Source organism: Amblyomma maculatum, chromosome 7 (assembly GCF_055883805.1).
Source record: "Amblyomma maculatum isolate TAMU_Amacu chromosome 7, ASM5588380v1, whole genome shotgun sequence".
Lineage (NCBI taxonomy): Eukaryota > Metazoa > Arthropoda > Arachnida > Ixodida > Ixodidae > Amblyomma > Amblyomma maculatum.
In genome coordinates this window covers 111,988,929-112,014,419 of record NC_139350.1, presented here as the reverse complement: position 1 = coordinate 112,014,419, position 25,491 = coordinate 111,988,929, and the positions used below count along the sequence as shown (strand labels likewise).

Below are 25,491 nucleotides of genomic sequence, written 5' to 3'. Positions count from 1 at the left end.
AGAAACATGCAACACATATTTCCGATGAAATTCGCGTCTTGCAAAATGGCAGGGTTAGAGCACAATGTAAAGCACCTTTTTTAGACTTCCAATTGCTGATTTCCCGTGATCACGTCCGATTTTTCTACTTGATGAAGATATTCAAGAATTAAAAAAACTGCTTTCTGTGAACTCTAGTAATAACGCCTTCGAGCTATTTATTCAGCCTGTGTCATATTCGTTTAACTCCATGTATTGAACTGCCTAGCCTACCTTGGCATTGAAGTCGCAAATCCGAACAAAGTACGTTGTGTTTACATATCTTCTATCCTTCCCATCACAAAAACTATTGACTAACTGGTCATCATGGCCAGTGGTGAGGTAGACTAGCCTCACTGGCTAGGGTTCTAGCGGTAAACTTTCCCAGGTTCAGTTGTCAATGGCCGAGTGTCCGGAGTTGGAGATTCTTAGCCAACTCTGCTTTGTCACAAGCCTCACTGCTGCCGTAGTCAGTTACTTTGCAGCCAGTTGGGGACTGGGGTTCGACGCTCAAATAGTGAAGCAATATTCAACGTTGTGGACATTTACTACACCGTAGCGGCCAAGTCCGGTACAGGTAAGAAACTGCGTTTCTGGCGGTGATTACCAGGATCAGGTCGCACCTCACGCCTGGTTATGCAGTAGCATCGAAATTCGGATTCTTCTTTAAATGCGGAGAATTGCACGGCATTGTGATTCGAACCGCGGTCCTTTTTCACGGGATGCACATAATCTGTCTTTATACCGCCATTATGGCATACGTTGTAACGCATCAGCGGAAGTCTGCTTCAGTTAAAGAAAAAAAAACGAACATGCTACTCTGAGTGAAGGTTGTGTTAGGAGTACGGAAGTGGTATACTCGCTGGGAACGTTTTAAGGAACGTTTCATTTCATGCCCTCATAAATCAATTTCGAAATAGAAAGAAAAATCATTTTAGGTATTTTAACAATGGATGCAGCTTCCTTACTCAACATTGTTTTAAGGAATGGCACCCTTGTTGACTTGTCCTGTTCGTTCGTATTAAAAAACAAAATATCTACCAAATCGCTGTTTTCATACGGTAAAGTCTAATGCATACAATAAAGATTTGTTTGAACTTGTGCTTGTTGCACGATAGCCATACCTGCTCACGTGCCATAAAACCGAACCACACATCCAGAACGTAGTCCTTGAGCACAGGAATCAGTTACGTTTACTTCTATACTAGCATAACCCGAGGACACCGATCATGTATGTATGCATGTATGCATGTATGTATGTATGTATGTATGTATGTATGTATGTATGTATGTATGTATGTATGTATGTATGTATGTATGTATGTATGTATGTATGTATGTATGTATGTATGTATGTATGTATGTATGTATGTATGTATGTATGTATGTATGTATGTATGTATGTATGTATGTATGTATGTATGTATGTATGTATGTATGTATGTATGTATGTATGTATGTATGTATGTATGTATGTATGTATGTATGTATGTATGTATGTATGTATGTATGTATGTATGTATGTATGTATGTATGTATGTATGTATGTATGTATGTATGTATGTATGTATGTATGTATGTATGTATGTATGTATGTATGTATGTATGTATGTATGTATGTATGTATGTATGTATGTATGTATGTATGTATGTATGTATGTATGTATGTATGTATGTATGTATGTATGTATGTATGTATGTATGTATGTATGTATGTATGTATGTATGTATGTATGTATGTATGTATGTATGTATGTATGTATGTATGTATGTATGTATGTACGTATGTATGTATGTACGTATGTAAGTATGTACGTATGTAAGTATGTAAGTATGTACGTATGTACGTATGTAAGTATGTAAGTATGTACGTATGTAAGTATGTACGTATGTACGTATGTACGTATGTACGTATGTATGTATGTATGTATGTATGTATGTATGTATGTATGTATGTACGTATGTACGTACGTACGTATGTATGTGTGTATTCTCTTCCAGCGGCTTGCGCTCGCCACCCTCTTGGCGCAGCCAGCGGGAGGCGCTATAATATATATATATGTATATATATATATATATATATATATATATATATATATATATATATATATATATATATATATATATAATCAATCATGTTCTGGTGTTAGAATTTAGCGTCTGATAGCTCGCAAGAATTATGGTAATAAATTGAAGTGCGTGAAATACATTATGTTTTTTCTTGTGGCGTAATGGCCGCTGCGTACAAAATGGCTGAGAAATAAGGGAGTCAAGCAAGCAAGAGCCGGTAATAGAAAGCAGTGCCGCGTTGCAGCGCTATCAAAATTTTCAATGTTGCTTCAACATTGCCTAGGCTTAGACGCAATTGATATGGAGTTATCGGCCACGCCTAGCGAAAGAACAATTGCCTAGCAAAGAACTTTGCGACACAATAGATGAGTACAATTGTGTGCCCGTTGCGCAACATTTGGCTTTGAATTGTGAGAGCTGGATACCCGAACTTTATTTCGGAGCGCGTTGATTTTAACGTGCAACGCGAGATGCGTCTGCGAACAGGAGTCACGTACCAGCGCCACCTTCTCAACTGGATGGAGTGGAGAGACGGCCGGAATTCCACATAAAGCGAGAGATGCCCGTCTCGATGACGCGCCGGCTCAGCGCCGACGGATGCCAAAACTCGAACGCACGTCAACAGCGAAAAGGAGTGGGCGGCCGCGTGCTTCCGCTTATGTCTCCGTCCTTTTTCCGGCGGCCGGAACCGTGCACATCCTTTCCCGCGCTCAAGACAACGAACAGGCCTCAACGAAAGAATCCAGCTCAAGGCGCTCACGCGTCGCCCAGTAAGCTTTGCGCTCTTTTTGTAACTGTCAACAACCATCGCTTCCTTTTGTCAAGGCTCGTGGCACACCTCTCCAGGCGCAAAACGGTGAGCATTTGAATGGGTCTTACGGGCTCCATGGAACTGACTTATTGAATGATTAAGTGCTTGTGGGGTGCGGCCCCGAGAAAATGGACCCAGTGCCCACATTCTCTGGTGCAGCCCCGGTTCAGGTTCGCGTGGAAGCAACACAAGCCCTTTAGATGCGAACAGTTTTCGTCCTGATGCAGATGCCCTCGACCCATTGTAAAGGGGCCCAGTCGCAATGACGAAGAAATTAGGCACTAAGTGTTAGCCCACTACGCAAAGCAGAGAGCCGTCTCTGTGCACAAGACTGTTAGGTAATCTATATGCAAATCATTGCATATTGTTCATTTCTGGTGTAGTGGGACACGTGTACACATATTCTAGCAATGCCATATTCTTCTGATATGTGATTAAAATCTTAATTATTATTGATTCTATTCTTAATATTTTATTTGTAAAAAAACCTACCTGCTTGAGCTGCTAACCTTTTAGAAATGTGTTCAATAAGACCTGCCTTTTGTTCCGGACACTGTTAAAAGCACGTAAACCAAGTGAACTGAAATTTTGAATTCGATTTGAAAATACTATCAAGTGAAAGCTCAGAATTTTCTATTCTGCAGGAGCGCAGCATTTTTTTTTTTGGCATTGCCATGACGCCATCTGCTCCAGTCTTTGTATGTCGCTGTAGATTTTTGGGCCAGCTGTTAAACAGCACCACTCACCCGCTCTGTTCGCCGAAGGTTGCACGTTTTAGATTTGGCGACGAAAAACAGTCGCCATATCCTACTATAGCAAGGCACGTCAATGTTATACCATCACTGGTACTTGCAATAAGAAAAGGCGATTTGCTTTTGTGAAAAGGCATATTCATGCCTTCATTCGAAATGAGTGTTATTCGTTACATCCCTGATTAGAAGCTGACAAATACTCTGGAGCACCTTGCTGAATCAAAAATAATACTGTGAGACGGACGAGGACAAAGACGGCACACAAACAACAGGACGTCCTGTAGTTTGTGTGCCTTCTTCGTGCTCGTCCGTCGCGTCATATTATTTTGGATTAAGAATGTACCAACTAGCCCAAACAAGAGTTTTACTTGAAAGTAGCTTGCTGAAAACCTCTAGAATTAGCAACAGAATCCTAAAATTATATATTCTCGCTCATTTGTGAGCTGGCTAGATGTCAAATGAGCAAAGCCACTCGTCACCCTACATTTGCAACCTACGAGGCATGCGAATGTGTTTCACGACATATTTAGCCAGAATACGTGCCGCTGTCAATAAAAAAAAAAAAAAAAAAAAAACGTTTGAAAACGCTGACAATGCCCTGCTCACAATGTCTTGACTAGCTGACAGCGCGACTAGTAGCAATGGAGAATGGTGCGCCTGTTAAGACTTGTTTTGTATTGACAAATAACGTGGCACACATTAGAACGTCGCTTAACACTTTAGACAAGTAGTGCAAGCTATCTCTCATGTCTGACGCTGTCTCAAATGAAACACAATTTTTGCCATAGCTGCAAATTTTGCCAAACCTCCCACGTTTCGCCTAGTGAAACGCTTCATGTGATGGTTTCCGTAATTTTGCGTGTTGTCCATACTCGGCTATTATAAAAAGGCATAGAATACACAGAATCCGCATGGACTATGGAGACCACTGAACAGAAGTAGTCGACGTGCATCCTGGTACTGTGGGACATAACACGTCAAGGGGACATCATGCAGTAAACATGCGCTGGCAGTAAAAAAATTACTTGAAAAATATAATGAAGTCATACGAATTGCCGTGATCTTCTGTGGAACGTTTGCCCAGGTTTGCAACACAATTCGTTAATCGCAAGGAAGAAAGCTATGAGGCTCTTTATACTTACAACGTCCACCGGAAGAGAGCAACTATTTCGACTCTCCCTCAAGGGTGCGAAAAAAATGACGTCAGTAATGGTCGAAATTCCGCAAGCACATCTCAGTTTTGCGGCAGCATTTTCTTTTCTCAATTTCTAATAATCCTCCCCCTCCTCTACCCTAATCGCCATATTCTAGCCTATTTTTCCTTCACCCGCAGCATGCTGCGTCCGCAGAACAAAAAAGCGATAACATTGCCGCGCCAACTGCGGTTTGTACGTCTGCAATACCCCCAATGAGAATAGGAGCAACTCTTTGTAATGCGTGCATCATCTGCGTTCCTCCTAATTGCAACAACAACAGTGATGTGGCTGGCGTGTACCCTCTGCGTGTAAAACACCAAAACGTATGATGTCGTCGCTTCTAACAGCAACGCTGAATAGGATTGGCCTCTACTTTTGCCGACGGCGCAGAAAACACAGGGGAAGGTAGGAAAGGTTTACTGTAACTGATCAAATAAACATACAAAGATATCGAGAACCACTTCTGGTAAAGTTCTCAAAATGAAGCGGAAAACATGAGTAGTTGCCATTTTAAGGGAGCAGTGTGAGACGTTACGACTGGTTCTAGATTAATAGTATGATTCGCCTTTCGGTTCATGATTCCAGGCCTGCATTCCATGCTTCATAATGCAAGGAAAAGAATCGGTGGCAGCTTTTGTCATTTTGCAAAATGTGTCGCTTTGTCCAAGTCATTCTGATGTCTTACTTTACATTTGTGCTCACCAAGCTCACTGTGTGAAACATTTTCATTTTCGACCAAACCGCCGTGTTGGTGCAGTGGTTACCGCACTCGTACCGCAACACTTGCTCAAGGATGCGGGATCAAATCCCAGCCGTCGTGGCCACGTTTCGATAGAGGCTAAAAAAAGGTGCCCGTGTTCTATGCGATGTCAGTGCACGTTAAAGAACCCCAGGTGGTCGAAATGTCTGGAGCCAGCCACTACGGCGTCTCTCATAGCCTATTTTGCGAAAGAAAAATGATCTGAGTAGCCATTTTCGGAAAGTTCTTGTACCATGTTGAGCTCGAATGACTGGCAATCTTTTTCTCTGTAGATCCACGTGCACGCGCCAGCAGAGCCGAAGATGCAGACTTTTTGTGAACAACAGGATGACTAAAATTAAAAGCAACATGTGTGTAGCCTCGTGGAATTGGGTGAAAGACAAGCCGCTGTCTTTTCTGTATGCGAATATGTCTGGCAACGACAGGAAGCAGTTCTACTTTTTCCATTTTTGTCGAAAAGTTCAAGTCGAGGTTGGCAGCATTTAGTTCTAGTGAAATCCTAGGGGTTTGTTCTCCTGAAAACGTACCACAACAGCCATTCACGTATCGATAAAATATCTTGGAACTTGATGTCAAATATGCGATAGATTTAGCTTCCAGAGGCTGTAACCGGTATTGAACGCGCCGATGGCGGTGCCCTCTGTTTGCTTGCAAACCTTGCGCCGGTCAAAAACATTTTTCTAAGGCAAAACTGCACCAAAGTTCCAAGGCCTCCAATGTCAAACGTCATAGAATACGTGTTTGCCAACTCAAAATGATATGAGCAGTTTTTGTTGCTGGGCATGTTGGGGCAGATTCAAGCAGACAAAGGAGCCCAAAAGGTGCACAGACGTAAAAATGAAAAGACCGCCGGCGCAGAAGTAGTAGTACTCGCCACCACGATTCGGGAGCATTCGTGTGGAAAAATCTAGATTGGTCTAAACTGTTGTGACGTCAAGACCACATGACCTTGCTCTGGAGTTTAAAGACTCCAAAGTCAAAACAAATCTTTGTAACGGTTAGGAGAATGGCCCAAATGAAGCCAATACTTGCTAAGAAGTTCCTCTAAGTGAGGGAACTGAGAAATTAAAAGTAATGTAATGAACATTTTTTCACCATTGGGGTTTCAATCCAGGCCCCTGCATGCTAGACGGGGACGCAAGCATAGGCCACGAATGGTTTGTTTGCTTGTTTTTTCTTTTCCTGTATTATAGGCCACGAAGGGTCGTTGCTGCCAACCGTGTTGGAGGAGCACCCAATAAAGGCGTCGTAGTGCGTATGAATTTCTAACGTCTGTTTGAGATGTGCATCGACGTTAAAGCAATAATGATATCAAAATTCAAATGTTCTAAGCGAGAAAAATTTAAACATAAACGCGCAAGGAAAAGGCGGTGTTCAAGGCGCTTCGCGGTGACTCTTAATGCCAAGCTTAAGCGTATCACTTTTTTCTTTTTATTTGGCAATATACTGCGTTTATATGATATGGCTTTACCCATGCGCTAAAGTGCGGACCCCAAACACTGACATATCTAGAAGCGAAATAAGAAAATAAATGAAACAAATCCCGTTATAGTGTTTTGGCTATGTGCCGCCACATACCACTCGGAATTGAACATACCCAGGTAGTACAGAATGTGGGGCTTCAGTAGGTCCGATGTAGGCAAGTGGGGCTGGGGCAACCATCATAAAACCTGCATCGGTCCCCGATGGGGCAAAAGTGGGCAAGCCCCATTTGGGCTTGCCCCTGCTCGTCCTGCATGGGTCCCGTAGCGGCGTTTCTTGGGCTAATGCAGATCACATTCCTGCATCCAGACCACAAGGGTCCCTTGCCGGATATTTGAGGGCAATCCAACCTAAATGTGGGCTTTTTATGGGAAAGCCCTCATAGATCCGAAATGAGGCCGCCCCCATTAAATCTTTGTGGGACCAACATCGGCCGTAGTGGGGCAAGAAAACGGACATACCCACACGCTGCCCCAATCGGCCCCTTGTAGGTTACTTGAGGGCAGGTGAAATATGAATAAGGGCTGAATTTGGGCAAGCCCTCGTGAAGCCCAAAGGAGGCAGCCTTAGCTAAACCGCTTTAGGTCCCACATAGGCTGTAATGGGCTGGAAGGCGGGCGTGCCCGCATGGTACCAACATCGGTCCTTTGTTACGACTTTGAAGGCCTGTGCAACAGCAGGTGGGATCTAGGTTCAAAAACAACGTCCAGCCCAATTGGGGCTACCCACATAAAACTGCTTTATATCCCACATGAGCCGTAATGGGGCTGGAAGGCGGGAGGGCCCGCATGATACCAAAATTGGTCCCTTGTGGGGAATTTGAAGGCACGTGCAACAGCAAGTGGGCTTTAGGTTCAAAACCAACACCCAACCCAATTGGGGCGGCCCACACAAAACCACTGTAGGTCCCACATCGGCCGTAATGGGGCTAGAAGGCGTGCGTGCAATTGCGTAATCATTGTCTCCAACCTTTATTTGCATTAGATGTTGCCCTAAATTACAATTATAGATGATTTGTATAACAGTTGTTGCCATGTTTAGTCGATTAGAAATTTACATGGCTTTAGTTCACGCGCTCATGCAAATTGCGCTACAAATACTAAAGCAAACTGATTGCTAACTGTTGCCTCTTATGTGGTTGCTTTGGACAGCCTGCAACTCCCAGCACAATATTGCTGTTCAGAACACACATCTCCATAGCCTGAACAAGATGTACATGAAGTTATTTCGGCTAGATGAATGTTATGAATTATTGTAAAATTTATTATTGTGGCTGTTTAGAAAGTGAAGATATGTATAAAATAATTACTTAATTATGTGCATAAATATTGATTGGTAAGACTTGGACTAGGGCTTTCCATTAATTTCCTGCGTCGGACCCCTATGAGAATAATGTGGGCAAGCCCAAGGGCGGCTAGCGCTATAGAACCCGCATTGGTCCTATGTCATTCATTATCTGAGGGGCTAACTGAAATAAAAAAAAAAAATTTTCCTTCAAAGCGGCTGCCCAAATCGGTCCAAAGTAGGACCATCGCGGGGAGTTGGCAGGATGTGCCCTCTTAACAATGCCGGAAAAATGTGGGCAGCCCCGTAAGGGCTGCCTGCATCGGCCCCTAGTGGGGCCAACTGGGGCTTTGTCGACAGCCCGCTTCGGGCCTACGTCGGCCCCTCTTGCAGCACCCACATTGAGCCCACCGGGGCTGTCCTGCATTGCCTACATCGGGCCCACCGGGGCCCACCCTTCATAGCCCACTTTGTGCTACCTGGGTAGGAAGCCGTTTCGAACAGCGCTGAATTCTGTTCGAATTCTGACGCCTAGGAATTTGGAAACCGAGACGCGGCCACCCGGATGAAGACAGAAAACAGGAGACGAGTGTGCGCCGCGACAGGAGTTTATAAATGCTGATGCAAAAGAATAAGAAGGCTCAGCTCAGCTTTTAACGGAGTGTCGCCTTTTGCGATTAGTCCTGAGAGACACACCACACACATTTTCAATGATACGCCTCAAGAACAAACTGCACCATCTCTCGGTCTGCTCCCTTTTTTACGTCCGTGCACCTGGTACAGCCGTAGAGGGCAAGCACGAAGAGAACAATTTCCTAAAGGGCACCAAACACACGCACGCCAAAGACCAACAAGAGACATCAGACGCCAGAAGTAGCATTTATTGTTACCACGTGGATAATTTTGTTCTTGAAAAAAGTTAAAACCTAGCTAACCTACTTTAGTTTAGTAATAGATGCACAGCGAAATGATAAGCCTGATAGAAAAAAAAAGAAGGCGATATGCCCTTGAATAAATGGAGCACGTTAGTGCTTTGACACGCAGTACATGTTCGAAGTGAACAATGGCGCAAACTCTGTCATTCGCGGATTGAAACTGAGGTATTAAGCAATGATTTTTGTAAAGCGTGTGGAGCTTGCACGATAACCTGTTCATCGCTCCGCAAAAGAGGCGAGGAGAGACAAAAGTTTAGGAACGGAAATGGAGGATGAGAAATAGGCAAGTGAGGAGCAGGTTGGTCGGCTACCTTAGTCCTCCCCAGCTGGCCCTGAACTAAGCTCAGAGGAGCAAGCTCAACCGTGACCCAGACGTTCTATAAACAGACATGGGGGCTGCTCGGAATCAGAATTGCAGTGTTCATTGTGAACTCGCAGCTTATAGCGGCCATACAGACCTCCGTTTGTCCGAATTGTTCACCGATGACAGAAGTAACTGAAGTGGCCCTGGCTATCAGTTATATTGACAACGCGAGAATCTCACACAGCACAGTCACTAAGTCCCAGGCCGCTTGTACGCTATCTCACAAAAGGTCGAGTACCGACGAGAATACTGGCTTTTCTCAACTCCGCCGAATGGTGAAATACTTTGCTACATATTTCTCAAACTTTTACAATAATTCTGATCACTCACTGGCATTTGCCATGAGCATTCTAACGTGTAATAGTCAGCTTATCGTTCTTTTATTGGTGAGAACGCGCTTAAATATATTCCTTGCATTAGATCTTAATATACAGGGTCTTGAATATTTGGGGGCTGTAATTTTAAAAAATTCCTATGCAAAATCTACAGCCCCATTCGAGCTGGAATAACGTTCACAAAGTAGCAAAATATAGTCTACGTTATCTGATAAGGGATTCAGCATCGGTACTTGCCTTGATTTTCCGAAATTGAGAAAAAACTGCTCTCGGCGGCGTGCAGAATTTTCGCAGAAGAGAGTCGAAAAGCTGTTTTGACATGGTGCGTCATCTGTCGGGCAGCGAGGCAAGCGCAGCAATGGCCGGGATGGAGCTTGTCTCAATGCTCGACAGATGACGCATCATGTCAAAATAGCTTTTCGACTTTCTTCTGCGAAAATTGTGCACGCCACCGAGAGCAGTTTTTTCTCGATTTCGGAAAATCTAGGCAAGTACCGATGCTGAATCACTTATCAGATAACGTAGACTATATTTTGCTACTTTGTGAACGTTATTCCAGCTCGAATGGGGCTGTAGATTCTGCATAGGAATTTTTTAAATCCCAGCCCCCAAATATTCAAAACCCTGTAGACGCGGTCTGCCTGGAATAGGCTTAGCAAATCTGAATTTGTAAAGCTTTTCATTTACCGTGTGGTGAATTTTCATGCTCATAAGTTTCTATGATCAGTAAGAAAGGATGCATTGTTTCAAAAGAACAGCATTCTGGGTATAATGCATTGTTTATTTACTGTCAATGTGTTCACTGTCTGAAAGCCACGCATAATGCAATGGTTGGGACGATTCCTTTAGTGTTTTGCATTCGAAATGTACGGCAACGCATATTTGCGTCTTTTCAGAGGAAATTCGATTACCACAAAAAGACTAGATTTTAGGTGGAGTCTTAAGAAAATTAATAAGATAGCAAGGAACCTTCTGCCGTTCAATTACATGTGCACATCTGTAATCCTGCAGATGAGACTTTGTTGTGAAAAGAGTATTTACTTGTGGATCACCTCAGATGTAGCATGCAGTTATAGGTCATTTTCTCACTTAATTGAATTCCATAAATCCTTCGTCATATGAATTCCCGGCTGTCGAACGATTTCACGCACCTGATTGCATTCTGAACATTACTTATGGTCGCTTAGCCGTGACTGTTACTAATAAAGAGGCAATAGGAATCCAATACGGTGTATAGCGGAGCCGACTCTAAGGTGCGATAATAACTCAGTACATGACGATACGAGCGGCAGTAAATCAAGGAGGACAGCGAGCACCACCACCTCTCGTCGGAAGGAGGAATGAAAAAGGAGGGAGACAAGAGAGGCGAAAAGAGAAATCATTTTGACATGGGAAAAAACATGTTGAATATTTAACATTGAAGTCGTCTTGAATCCTCAACCTCGCTAGAGGTAAAATTCATAAAGCGCCTTCGAAAGTAAAAAAAAAAGCAGCTTCATATAACCAATGTTCGTCCGGCACACTAGTACGCTTGGGCGCTATTAGGCCCTCAGAACTCTACCATTATAGGAAAGCTATTATAACTTCCACAGCAGCATAACATAAACGATGTGATCACATGCTGAAAGTTATCACCCGCTGTAGGAATGCTGTCTGTCATAATTCATTTTTACGGATACTTCCGCGCATTGTAATAGTCTTCCCAAGAGCACTGGTGAATGTAAAACGTGTCCCGTGTTGGTCTTCTTTGTCACACAGTCTGCAGTAGATGCATATCATTTTGTTTAGTTCATTTGTTTTGGCAGTAGCATTGAGTACTATATGATAATGTACTGTCTCAATTTGCTATGGTGCGAATTGTTTAGCCAGGTCGCTTTCAAGACCGTTGTCGTCGAAATGATTTACTTGCGTGCCATATTTTTTTCTTCCTACAACTGTGCATAGCTGTTTTGTTATATTTTTGACATTACTCGTTTTTGAAGACGTTTTTCCCTGCAGTTTCTCCTCCCCCCCCCCCCCACGTGCAATAAAGTCTCTGAGGCGCTGTAGCATCATCATCATCAGCAGCAGCAGCAGCAGCAGCAGCAGCAGCAGAAGCAGCAGCTGTACTATACCCACTGCAGGTCGAAGGCCTCTCCCATACTTCTCCAATTACCCGACCGTGTGCTAGCTGCATCCACTTTATCCCTGCGAACTTGACCTAATCTGCCCGCCTAACTTTCTGCCCCCCCCCCCCCCCACCTGCCAAACTTTCAGTCACTTAGAATCCAATTGGTTACCATAAGAGACAATCGATTGTCCTCTTTAAGCACTGCTTGCCCTGCCCGTGCTCATTTCTTCTTCTTGATTTCCACAAGAATGTAATTAACTCGAGCCAATTCTCTGACCCAGTCTGCGCGCTTCCTATCTCTTAGTTCCCGCTACCAACTTGCGTTCCATAGCCCTCTGTGTTCTCCTTAAGTTTCAGCTCCATAGGTGAGTACAGGTAAGATGCAACTGTTGCATACTTTCCTCTTGGGAGATACCGGTAAGACGCTAGTCATCACCTGGGAATGCTTGCCAAATGCGCTCCATCCCAATCTTATTCTCGTTATTTCTCTTTCATTGTCTGCAATCTGCGATTACTACCTGTTTTAAGTAGACATATTCGCATACCACTTCCAGTGCTTTACCACCTATCGTGAACTGTTGTTTCTTCCCAAGGCTGTTGAGCACTACTTTAGTGTTCTGCATATTGATTTTCAAGCCTACCTTTCAGCTGTTCCTGCCTAGGTCATTAGCCTTTCTTTGGAGTTCATCCCTTGAGTTACTTACCAAGGCAATGTCATCAGCGAATTACATATTGCTGGGATTTTCTCCATTTTCACTTATCCCTAACTGCTCCCATTCGAAGCCTCTGAATACTTCCTCTAAGCAAACCCTGAATAGTACTGAGGAATCGTGTCTCCTTGCCTAACAACTTTTATTAGGGGTGTTTATTTTTTACTTTCTTTATGCAGAACTATGGTTGCTGATGAGCAGCTTCAATACTTTCACACACGGCTCGTCTACAGCGTGGTTTTGCAATGAATGTATGACTGCAGAGGTTTCTGGTTAGTCAAATGCTTTTTCGTAATCAATGAACGCTAGGTATAAGGGCTGGTTATATACCATGCATTTTTCTATCACCTGGTTCTTGGCATGGATACGATCAATAGGAGAGTACCCGTTCCGAAAATTTGCTGACCTCTTGTTTGACTGGTCTAAGATTTTCCTGACTCTGTTAGCGATTACCTTTGTAAACACCTTATATGTTACTGATAGTAAGCTGACTGGTCTGTAGTTTTTCAAGTACTTAGCATCCCCTTTCTTATCAATTCATTTAATATTGGCGTTCTTCCGTAACTCCGGTACAGTATATGATATTAGTCATTGCGTATACAAGGTTGCCAGTTTTTCTAGACCGATATCCCCCCGTCCTTCACAAATCTGTTGTTGCTTGATGCTCCCCATGCTGCTGTCCTCCTTTTCATAGTTTCTAAAGCTTTCTTAACCTCATCCTTCGTCACTGGCAGAACATCTGACTGTTCTTCGTTACTGCCTATCTCATTATTGTTCTGAGTACATAGGCTAATATAGACGATTTTAGTTTTGATGCCTGGGCGCAGCCATCTTAATTTGATGGTGGCGCCCCGTATGAGCCAAACTGGGAAAGCCGCTTCGGATCGTCTTGACGCCATCTTGGGCTGTGCGTAGGCTGTTGATGCTGCGGTAGCGGCAGTGTATTAGGGCTTTTTTGCCGTGCTCGTGAAATCTATCCGACACCTTTGGTAGTTTTTTTTTGTTTTATTTTAGTGCGTCACTAAACCGTATAACATCCGTTGGGCATTGCGGCAGCTGTTAGAAACAGCAGTAGCGGCCGGGGCGACTGCGAAGGACGTTGCTCCGCTTCCGCAGACCGAATTCGTCAGAGTTAACTGTCAGGATTTATGTGTTCTATCTTTCACGATACATGTTTTTTCATTTATATTTTATAATTGCCATGGTAGCTGTGCACACACACAGCGAATGAACTGTACGGGCAGGTATACCGAAGGCGGAATACAGATACCACGAAAGATTCTTTCCAGTCATCGCCGCATGATTTAACTTGGTTCTACCCATTTCATGTCATGTATTTTCACTGAACAGTGCATATTTATATTCGATGTTGCGCTGCTTTCATTGCGTATTAAAGACACGGACAGCGTTCACCGCGGTTACGCCGCTAGCCGCTGCTATCGCGCACCGAGTTTAGCGAACGCATGCATGTCTGCGGTGCGCCGGCGACCGAGTGCGAATAGCATAGATCTAGCTGTCCCGCTTCAACTGTCAACTTTCAAGATACACCGTAGTTCAAGAACAGCTCATAAAAGAAGCAGTGCCTAAAGTACCACCCGTCGACGTTTTTATGCAGCCTTGGTGTACGTTAAGTGGCGCAGCAACAGCGTATCCCCGTCCCGTCGTAGCAGCCTCGTTTGGGTGGCGTATTTTATTTATTATTTTTAGTCTCACCGTAAATGCTCTTCCATGTCCACTTCCAGTTCTTTCGTTCGCTGAAGTGGGTATTCGTAATTCTTAAGTTATTGCGCTCTGCAAACTCAACTAGTAACTCTCCCCTGCTATTCCTAGAACCAATGCCATAGTCACTCACTGCCTGGTCTCCAGCCTGCTTTTTCCCTACCTTGGCATTGAAGTCACCAATTAGTAATGTATACTGCGTCTTGACTTTTCCCATTGCCAATTCTACATCTTCATGATCATGACTACATGTAGGCGCGTAGGCCTGTACAACCCTCAGTTTATGCCACTTTTTAGGTTAATTACAATACCTGCCACCCTCTCATTACTGGCATAGAGTTCCTCTATATTACCAGCTATATCCTTATTGACAACGAACCCCATCCCTAGTTCTCGTCTCCCCGGTAAACCTCGATAACATAATCCATGTCCGCCCTTCAGTAGATTTATATGCCTCATTTGGCCTCCTAACCTCGCTATGCACAATCATATCATGCTAAACTACCCTCACTAGCTAAAGTTCTAGCGTTCAACGTTACCAGGATCAGTTTCGAATGGCGGCCTGTCCGGAGCAAGAGATTCGTAGCACCCTTTGCTGCGTTGCACGCCTAACCGCCGCCGTGGTCAGTTGCTTCGCAGCTGATAGGAACTGAGTGCCGTGGGTTTGTTAGTGTCCTAGGCCACCGCTGCAGTATAAGCAAATAAAGAAATAAAACTTCACGAGATTTACACCAGCAGGGAGCCTTCGAAAGCTTTAGTAAGATGGTATGGCAACAAAGCAAGTCACCTGTATTAACTTATCACTTGATCGTAGTCAGTAGTGATATAAAATAAAAGAAAAAAGCTTTACGAATAAGGTGCCAGTTACGAGCACTCATCTCTGCCACCTAGGGTGCGGACACGCTGCTACCGCTGGTAGTTTTTGCAGCCTGCTTACACAGAGAGCTAATTTATCTTCTTGCCTAGTGATAAGAATGCACTATACTCGCCGCCTTTCGGTACACGCGCGAATTGGCTTCCTGTAGGCGAGGAATGTTACTCGGTTTCAAGACACCCGACAGTTGCTGAATTGCGCAAACATTGTAATAAGTTCAAAAATTGTAAACGTGTTCACGCATTATAGATGCTAGTCGAACTGAAGCACTCAGCATACTGTTTTCATAAAAAAAGCCGTCCTACATTTATTTCTTGTCCATTTAGACTGATTTAAATACAGGTTTATACTTCCACAAAAATTACCCTAAGCTGCACATGCATCATTTGTGGCATCCGAAAATATTTTATAAACATAACGCTTCCAAATAAGTTTTCTCAAAATGGAAGTTGATATCGGTATAAGCTCAGCATAGTATTTCTCTCTGAAAATTAATGTTCGTGTTTTAAGATGTTGAAAACATGCTATTTCTGATCTGATGCACCACAACCAGGCGTGTTCAGAGAAGGACGGTAATCGAGGTTCCATGAACATTTTTCGTTTTCAATAACATTTTATGTGGGGTGGGAAAATATGTTGACAGACAGGAATGAACCTCAGTTTTGCAAGATGCGGCGTCGTTTTCTCCGAAAAAAAAAAATCGTATATCACTAGATGTCGAAAAAGCTGTTTTTGTCATTTCAAAAAGTTGCTAGTTTCGAAACATGTTGCTTCTGCGCTAAAATTTTGTCATCTGCTCTTTTTTTACTGAATAAATCTATGCAACTTTTACTTTTATATAATGTATTAGAAATGTGATTTATTTCTGCAGATAATTTAGTAACAAATCGCAAACATTGCTCCATGAATGACACGCAGCAAAAATGTTCATTTTCAACCCTTAATACTGGCATGATGGCTTAAACTGCTTGCTTTAAAACGTTTTCACTTATTGTGCGGGTTAAATAATTAATTTCAGGCAACATTTGGAGTTCAAGACTGCAATGTGTTTTTTTCTACGAGGCATCAAATTAGCCCGAAATTTGAAAACAACCTAAACAAAAAAGGGGCAACTGATTCGTAAAAAAAAACATCATCATCTTCGAATATTATTAAAATCCCTCTCAGAAATTCTCTGTACCTCAGAAATATTACGGACTAAAATGTGTCACATTATATTGTTTAAAGTTATAAACTAAATACAGAACCACGCACGTGTTCTGAAAATGGCAAATATTCTGCCCTACATTCTGGCAGGACTAAATAAAGTGTTGCCACTGAAATTATTTGTATATATTATACAGGCCCTGTATTTATTTCTAGAAAATTTGAAACTCTAGAGTTGTTTGTCCTTTCTCTATATTATTTTGAAATCGGCCAAAATTAAAAAATAATAAAAACATGGGCAATTTTAATTCGAATTTAGAAAAAAAAATTACCCTGTTTCGATCTTTATCGAAATCAACTAGAAACAGCTCTATGTACTTTATGAATATCGGCCACTAATAATTATTGCATTATGTAAAATAAGATATAAAACTAAGTAGAAAACTGAACGCATTTTTTTATTCTACAAAAGCGGATAGGTCTTTTACTCAAAACGTTGGCGTCAAATGTTAGCCTTAGTATTTGCTGAATTTAGTTACATATTATCTGATTCAATATCCAAAGTCACCTCAACGCTTATAAAGTCGTTTTCTGTTTGTCAACAAGGTTGATGGTAGCTTAAAATGGAATAGGCGAAACAGACGTTTGAGCTTTTTCTCTATCCTGCAATTTTATATTGCGGGGTGCAGTGCTTTTCAATCCAGTTCTTTTCTTTTGTAATTGTACATACTGCAGCCCTATTTGGCTATTGCAGGGATGGCCAAAAAAAAAAAACAACAACAAGGAACAGATCAAAGGCGAGTAGCAGATAGAATACGAACAAAACGAACAAAGTGCAGTTAAAAGCGGCAAGCATTATTCTAGTTCAGTCGTTCAGTCGTGTCCGACCCTTCGTGACCCTATGGACCATGTCACGCCACGCTTTCCGGTCTCTCACTATCTTCCTAACATCACATAACTTCGTCTGCAGTGCCTCGAGGATGCCATCTAACCATCGCGTTCGCTGCTTACCCTTTCTCTGGCTACCCTCAACCTTTCCCAACATCAAATCTTTCTCCAGCGACTCCTCTCTTCTCATCAGATGACCAAAGTAGCTGAGCTTTAACTTTAGAATTTGACCCTCCAATGAGCAGTCAGGGTTTATGGTCGACAATATCGACTGATTTGATCTTCTGGCAGTCCAAGCAACTCTCAAGAGATTCAATAGCCGCTAAAAACGAGTTTAAAGGAAAAGAACGAGTATGACCAGGCAAGGAATTCCAAAATTCGATTACACGCGGAAAGAAACGTTATTTAAAAGTGTCTGTGCGGGCAAAATAGGACTTTACGTTTAGGCTGTGGTGATTTCTCGTTTTAGATGGTATCGACGGAGTTAGGTGATCCTTTGAAGTTGTCAGGCAAGAGAAGTTAACGATGAAATGCAAAAGTTTTAAAGAATCACTCCGTCGGCGAGCTGAGAGCGGTTTCAATGCTAGCGATGAAAGTGCTGTTGAAGGCGAAAAACCCCTGTGGAACCTGTGTATATGAAACGAATGGCCTTCTGGACTGCCTCGATTTGGTTGAATTAACGTTGTTTACGCGGGTTCCATACAGGAGAAGCATATTGAAGTGGCGAACGGATTAGAGATTATTATATTAATAGTTTCGCATCCCTAGGAGCTGCCGTTATGGTGCGACGCAGGTATCTTAACTTTTTAATTGATTTTGAGGTTATTAAATTTATGTGTTTGGCCCAGGACATGCTAGGTGTAAAAACGAGATCAAGATATTTGTACTCAAGGACACTCTGGATGGTGTTACTGTTCATATTGTAAGTAAATATAGAAGGTGCCGTTTTATTATTAAAAGTCATAACAGTTTTACGGACGTTAATCGTCATTTGCCATATAGCGCACCAGGAGCTAATTTCAGGAAACGATTTTTGAATCTGTAAGTGGTTTTGAAAGAAGGAAATTTTTTTATATAACACGCAGTCGTCAGCATACAAACGTATGTTAGAGGTGATGTTACAAGACAAGTCATTTATAAAAATCAAGAAAAGCAATAGACCCAACCCAGAACCCTATGGAACTCATTAGGGCACTTCTGCTACCATGGAATCAGCTCTGTTAAATGATACAAATTGAGAACGATTAGAGAAAAAACTAGAAATCCAGTTGAGAAGTTGGGGATTGTTCAAATTGGGGGGTGTCAAGTCTATACATTAGTTCTGAGTGAATAACCGTATCGAATGTCATCGAAAAATCAATGAATATTGCGTCTATTTGATTTCCCGCATAAAAGTTATAGCAAATGTCATGAGAAAATTCATTGAGCTGTGTCAAATTGCTGAAACTCTGTCTGAAGCCATGTTGAACATTTGCTAGTAAATTATGGGATTCAAGGTATTCCATAATGTGTTCGTAGATAATGTGCTCTAAACTTTTGCATGCATGTGTGGTTAAAGAAAATGGTCTGTAATTAGATATATTTTGCTTGTCACCGGTCTTGAATAAAGGAAGAGCATGGGCCATTTTCCAGGATGAGGGAACTACGCAGGAAGCAAGAGATGTGCGAAAGATAACAGCGAGGTAGAAACATGTATATAATGAGTAGCGTACTGAAAACGAGTTCGGGATACCATCAGGCCCAGCAGACCTCTTAGTATCAAGTTTTAACACTAGGTTTAAAATACCTTCTTCACTAATAACGACATCCTTGATTGGCACGGCACTACGAGGAATGGTGTCTGGATGGATGACGTTGTTGTCACAAGAAAACACGGACTGGAAGTGCTCAATAAATTATTTGTAGATATGATAAATGGGCCATTTCCAGATTCAGCGGTAATCACCATTGTAGTAGTTGATGCATCACGTGGTAAGACAGATGAAAACAAACTTACGTGGGTTAGTCTTTAGTAGATCCTGTAGCGGCACTCGAAAGAAAAAATCCTTAGCGAAGGTAATTTTCAATCGGAGCTCGCCTTTGGCTTTGATAAAACGTTTCACGGCAGCCTGATTGTTTGAACGCTTAGTACGCCTAAGTCTGTGTGCACGGCGCGTAAAGATGCGATATATCTCGCTTCATCAAGAGAATTTTTATATGTTTATGCTTTTGTTTTGAGCGAGATAAAACATTATATACATTTTTTTACTAAGGATTCGAAATAGCTCACCAATGCGTTAACATCACGTGTAGAACTTAGTGCTATAAATTCCTCAAATCCATCAGCCAGGGTGTTTGCTATTAAAATGTCATCAGCTTTATTAAAGTCAGGAAATGTGGAAAAAACAAAATTTTGTTTAGCAATCGAAAAGTTTAAGGAAATAAGAATGGCCCTATGATCGAAGATTCCCTCAATGACGTCACATTCGTAGCTTTTTCCAGCTATGTTAGAGCTAACGAAAACCAAATCGAGGAGAGCGTCGCATCTTGTGGGTTTATTGGTAATCTGGACAATGTCCAATCAAATGGAAAAGGAAAGTGGTTCCCTACTTATGCATGTTTTTTTTTTTTTCAAATAATGATATTCCATTCCTCGGTTATGACAAAATTAATAATACTACATTTGGAAGAGGATGTTTTTAATGCGCACCAAAAGCAATATTATATGCAAAAAACTTGGCAGCAAGATACTTTGCTAAAATTAAATATTGTTTTTGGAAGCAGCCCGAATGAGTTCATATGAAAGGATTCTTGTCGACTAAGCTATCTATCCCAGAAAAACAATGCGAGCCAGCACGGAACGAACCCACCGTCTATCTAACCTACAAACCGTAACCTCGCAGTTTTCGGTAAAGGGCGGGTTCGCTCCGTGTTGGTTCCCGTTTTCTCTGAGCTAGATAGCACTGTCGACAAGAATACTTGCCATTTCGGCTCATTGGTACTGCTGTCATGGAGAAATACAAAATTCCACCCAAATCACCATGCTGTATAGCACTTTGATTATGAATGTACCATGTGCGGTCACATCTTCCAATTCAGCTCCGAAGCGTGCCTTTCATAATTGATTCACAAGAATTGAAAGGCGCAGTATCTGTCACACTTGCTTATGTGGACAGCTGAATCATGCAGTAAGGAAAGGAAGAAAGGTACGTGGGAGTGAAAGTGGAGCTGGTTACAATGGCAAGGCGCAGTATCTGTCACACTTGTTTGTTTTGACAGCTGAATCGCGCCGTAAGGAAAGGAAAAAAGGTGGGAATGAAAGTGCAGCTAGTTACGAAGGCCAACGCCGACGCCGCGAAACCCAGGAACGGGCGCCTAAGAGCTGCGCTCTAAAAGTAGCCAAGTCCCGCAAATAATAAATCAAAGTGTTGACGCCTAATCCTTAAGGGGAAAACCTAAGCGCTTGTGTGAATTAAAAGTGCGTTCAGTTTTATATTTATATTTTATATTTTTGTTTTCATAACGCAATGCATTTTAATCCCTGATATTACTAAAATACTTAGGATTCTTTTAGTTCATTTCGATAAAGACCGAGGACGGGTGGTTTTTTTTTTTTTATTAAAATATGTGTTCATTTTTTATATTCTTTAGTTTTGGCGATTTCAAAATAAAAAGGAAAAACAACGGACAACTTTAGAGCTTAAAATTTTCCAGAAATGAAGAACAGAGCCTGAATATTATATACAATAAGTTTCAGTGGAAACACTGTTATTAGTCGTGCCAGATTGTATTGCTGAATATTGGCCATTCTCCAGACAAGCGCTGGCTTTTATATTTATTTTTAAAATTTTAAACAATATAAAGCGGCTCGTTTTAGTCCGCCATATGTCTGAGATACAGAGAAATCTTAAGAGTGATTTTAATAAAGATCGAATATGATGCTTGTTTTTTACGAATCAAATTTGCCCCTTTTCTGTTTCTGCTGTTTTCAAATTTCGGGCGAATTTGATGCCTTGTGGAAAAAACACATAACAATCTTGAACTCAAAATTTTGCGTGAAATTAAAAATGTAACCCGCATAATAAAGAGAAAACGTTTTACGGCAAGCAGCCTACCTTTTCCAACTAGTCTACCTTTTCCGCCAAAAAATAATCCCGTGAAGCGTTGCCAGCTGTGCCGATCAACGACATTAGGGGATCCAGCATGAGCACTGTATCTGTAGCTCCTTCAAAGTTGGATAACTGTTAACCGTCTAATTTATCACTGATTGTGGTTAGTCCTTGCCAACTTCCGCCTTGTTATTTTTTCCCCGCTGTTTTTAGCCACGTCTTTTCACATAATGAATTTTAGTTTTTAATCTCGTTTAATGGATCATGCGGGTTGGCCTTGAATAGTGACATGTGTTTCCTTCGTGGTGCTTCGCTTCTATTTGGTTTCGTTGAGTGTTTAGGTTTCATCGCGACTGCCAATAATATTTTTCATGTTACCTCCCCTCACGCTGTCCATTTCACCTTTCTCTTATTTTTACTCCCAAACAAAGACCAGTGGCTTGCCAGCCATATTTCTCCGTTGTGTGTAGCGTTTTTCGCTTGTCTGTTGTTTTACTTTACTTGTTGTTTTGCATATGCTACTCCTAGTTCACTGCAGGCATGTTTGTACGACTTGGCTAAGCGGGGCTGTATATCTAGGCTGAGCAGCCTTTTCCATAGGACTGTGTGATAAAGAGCATGGTTAAGATTTTAGGGGAAGAAATTAAGAGATCAGTAATTGAGCGAGTATCAAACAAGGATCCGCCAGGAGAGTTGGAAGCCAATAACACTGTACTGGCATGCCTTTAAAGGTAGAGCCTAGAGCGTCCCTCTTCCTCAGATGTTTCCGAGTTTAGCAATCAATGCGCCCGGAAGCTCAATTCTATTGACGAGGGTGGAACGCCGGAAATTCTGTTCATGGCTGGCTACATGATATCGTTAGCTCGAAAACGGGTTTGCGCCTGAAAAATGCAGATTATAGCAGCGCTAGGGCTCGCTTTATAGCAAAATAGCCCTGCAGAAGATAGCGTATATGCCATAACCTTATAGGACACTTTCCGTTTACGTAGCAATAGGAGAGAATGTACCTAACCCCAAACAGTGCCGCTAGCTTTCTTTGCAATCTTCTGTGCCGAAAACGCCAAGTGCTATCCGAAGATGGACCGGAAATATACACTGTTGCTAGATGACGTACGAGAGCAAAGCAAACGAATAAAAAACACCTAGCATTAATGCAGCCGGTGTCACATATAGGTTTTTTTCCTGTTCAGAAATCTAACTGCCCTAATCTCAACTCCAGCAGCTCTGTGAATAAGATATATGTAGACGTTTCTTAAGTGAAGTCGTCTTTCTGTCGCAGGATGATGCAGCTTAGAAGCCTTTGCCTCCTCGCCGCCGCAATTTGCTGTTCTGGCCAAGGATTTACCACCACAATGCGAGAAGCACCCAGAGGTAACACGTCACACATTATACTCTCGGAAACCGTATCTGTCGTACCCTCAGTCGCAGTTTTTGGCCTGCCGAGAACAATCTTGCATTGATTCTGGTCCTTTCGTACCTTCTGTGACTGGCTCAAGCACCACCATGCTTTATTTATCACGGCCTTTTGCCAGCCGACTGGGCTGAAAAATAGTGTACAAAAGAATGTATGGCTCTATATAGCCCTACAGTCTAGAGGTAGACGTGAGAACAAAACGTTTCAGTGGTTTAACTTCGGAACTATTATGGCTTGTGAAAGCACATTGGCCATGGTTTTGCCTGTTTTGCTTGGTGGTTTAGATTCTAGAGGTTGGCAAAGTGTTAAACATCTTTAGTTGGTTTGGGCAATGAGGAAAGGGAAGGCGCAATATCTCTCACTCCTCTGTGAATACCTTCATTCGCAACTGACGGCATTCAATCGAGCTAAATACGCCACCGGTTCTAATGCCTAACTATCCTTCAACTTCACCAGGAGATGGGTGCAAAATGGAAACGATATGGTATAGCACCATCCTGAATGGTGTATAAAGAACGGTTGTGTCGTAGTTTCGACAAAAACCCAGATAATATTGTTAGTCGGGCACACAAGGGTAAGAGAATCTAGCTATTCCGTGAACCTCCGGATTAGTGTTTCTGCATGGATGAAACGGACATCAGCATGCCGCCATGCTAAAGTCACCGAGGTCTGCGAGCTCGCGGCTGTTTTGCACAACTAGAGACAAATGACACATACGCACATGTAGACATATACTTGCTGCAAGGGTGCACATTCTCCAATGGAAAATTGAAGGAAAACTGGAAAAGAAAGTTTCCGCTTCTTCACTGCTTCACTTCCTTCTTTTGGACTCGATACTTTATGCGTGGCGAAAGTAAAGTGAGGGCGAACGAAGGTTGGGCCCAAAAGCAGATTAGCGCCACCGCATCACAGCCACAGGTCGGGGAACGAAAGACTAAAAAAATCAAAATTATAAAGTTACAAATTAAAACGCTATGCATCAACACAAGAACAATAAATCTGTCTTACTTTGCTTTATAAAAGAGGGAAGCTATTTTAATAAAACTCTTCATTTTCTTTTTAATTTGGCAACACACTGGTTGTGTCCCCTCTTAATGTAACATCCGCATTGGTGAGACTGCAGGCCTTGCTGGGGACTGGCGAAGGAAGCAACGAATCACTTTCTTATCACTTCCGTCACAGCGTCGCCAATGGTGCTTCCGGGAATGATACGAAGCTAGCTGGCTTGTCTAAAGGTGTGCTGGTTGCGAAGTTTTCGTCTTGCATGCAAGTTGCTTCTAAGACATTGCTATTAGCAACGATGTTTCCTAATTTTGTGAGTCTGCCGTTTTCTCTTTTACGTGCGGCCAGCGTCAAGTCTCGTTGCAGCGTTGTAGCACGCTTTCATTTTCTTTCAAAGAGCTTTGCGCCTATAAAACTGCTCGCGGCATGCGAAGGACTGACGCATGCCTGCGAGCTCATTTTTTTGGGAGAAATAAAACCTGATTTGATTTATTTTGATCGGGCAACAGCGAGGACTCTATGCCGGCAGTTGCATAATAGGTTTTTTTCCGCAAGACGTTCCAACGTGACCTCCCCTCTGCAGGTGCTGTAAGCCATACGTGTGCGCTCTGGTAACTTACATATGTTTGTCAGCGCTGCTTTTTGTTGTTAAAGTGCGGACATAAGTAAACGGAGCACGCTTTTTCGCTCAAATTAAAATGACTCCTTCTGCACTAGAGACAAGAAAACAACTTTTGTCCAAGTGAAGGCCTCTGGCGTCTACTACATGCTCCCGCGTAGCAGGACTGTCAGTTTCAATTATGCAACGCGTGAAAAAGTTTGTAAGCCAATAGCGTGCTCCGTTTACTTTTGTCCGAACCGGTACAAATTGCCGGCCTGCTTTATCACTGTATTTGTGGGCTAAAAAGCACGAATACTTTTGAGATATACTTCTTGGACACTCTATTGGAAATTGCGCGGTTAAGCCAGCAATTGACAATTCGAATGGAAGGAAGGAACAGCTCAAACGGACTGGACGTGTAGGAATGCGAGACAGACACATGAGCTGACTAGCAACCAAATGGTTTATTTCGAAACAAGTAGCAATATATAGCAGACAGCCAAAGCGCATAAAAATCAAATTACGACACAATCATGGTCCTGATATCACATAGCAATTATCAAAACCGTCCGCGATTGAGATACTTGAGCTCTTGTGGGAATAGAGCAACGGACGGTTGGCTGACACACGTGTCACCAAGTTCGTGAATGTGAAAAGCCTCAGATATGAGGCGTGAGGTCAAATCTTTATATTTGGCGATAATTGTGGTTTGGTTTAAAAACGCCTCACAGTCCTTGCAAGCGATGGAATGGATGACTGTTATTTCGGCATGACTGGTTTTCTTTGTCTTTGGCATGTTCGCGCAGTCCATCATTAACACACCGCCCAGTTTCCCCGATGTAAAATCGGTCGCATGAGAGTGGAATCTTGTGAAACAACACCACAACAACAGTTCACAAATTTCTTTCGGTGTTTATTTTCACAAGCCTTCT

General features: G+C 42.4%; 1 protein-coding gene across 6 annotated transcripts in view; it reads left to right on the top strand.

Annotated features, from left to right (window-relative positions):
• Nucleotides 1-2,786: 2,786 nt before the first annotated feature.
• Nucleotides 2,787-25,491, top strand: part of LOC146184434 (uncharacterized) — a 237,256-nt gene continuing 214,551 nt past the window's right edge. For 5 of the 6 annotated variants that reach the window (XR_014708867.1, XM_084609389.1, XM_084609390.1 and 2 more), the window contains exons 1-2: nucleotides 2,787-2,944; nucleotides 22,822-22,913. Coding sequence is in view for 5 of the 6 variants with exons in the window: in XM_084609389.1 (XP_084465515.1) it covers nucleotides 22,823-22,913 (91 nt within the window). In the remaining variant the exon portion in view is untranslated. Of the gene's footprint in view, nucleotides 2,945-6,800; nucleotides 6,859-22,821; nucleotides 22,914-25,491 lie in introns of all 6 variants that reach the window. The other variant, XM_084609388.1, reaches the window with a different exon arrangement.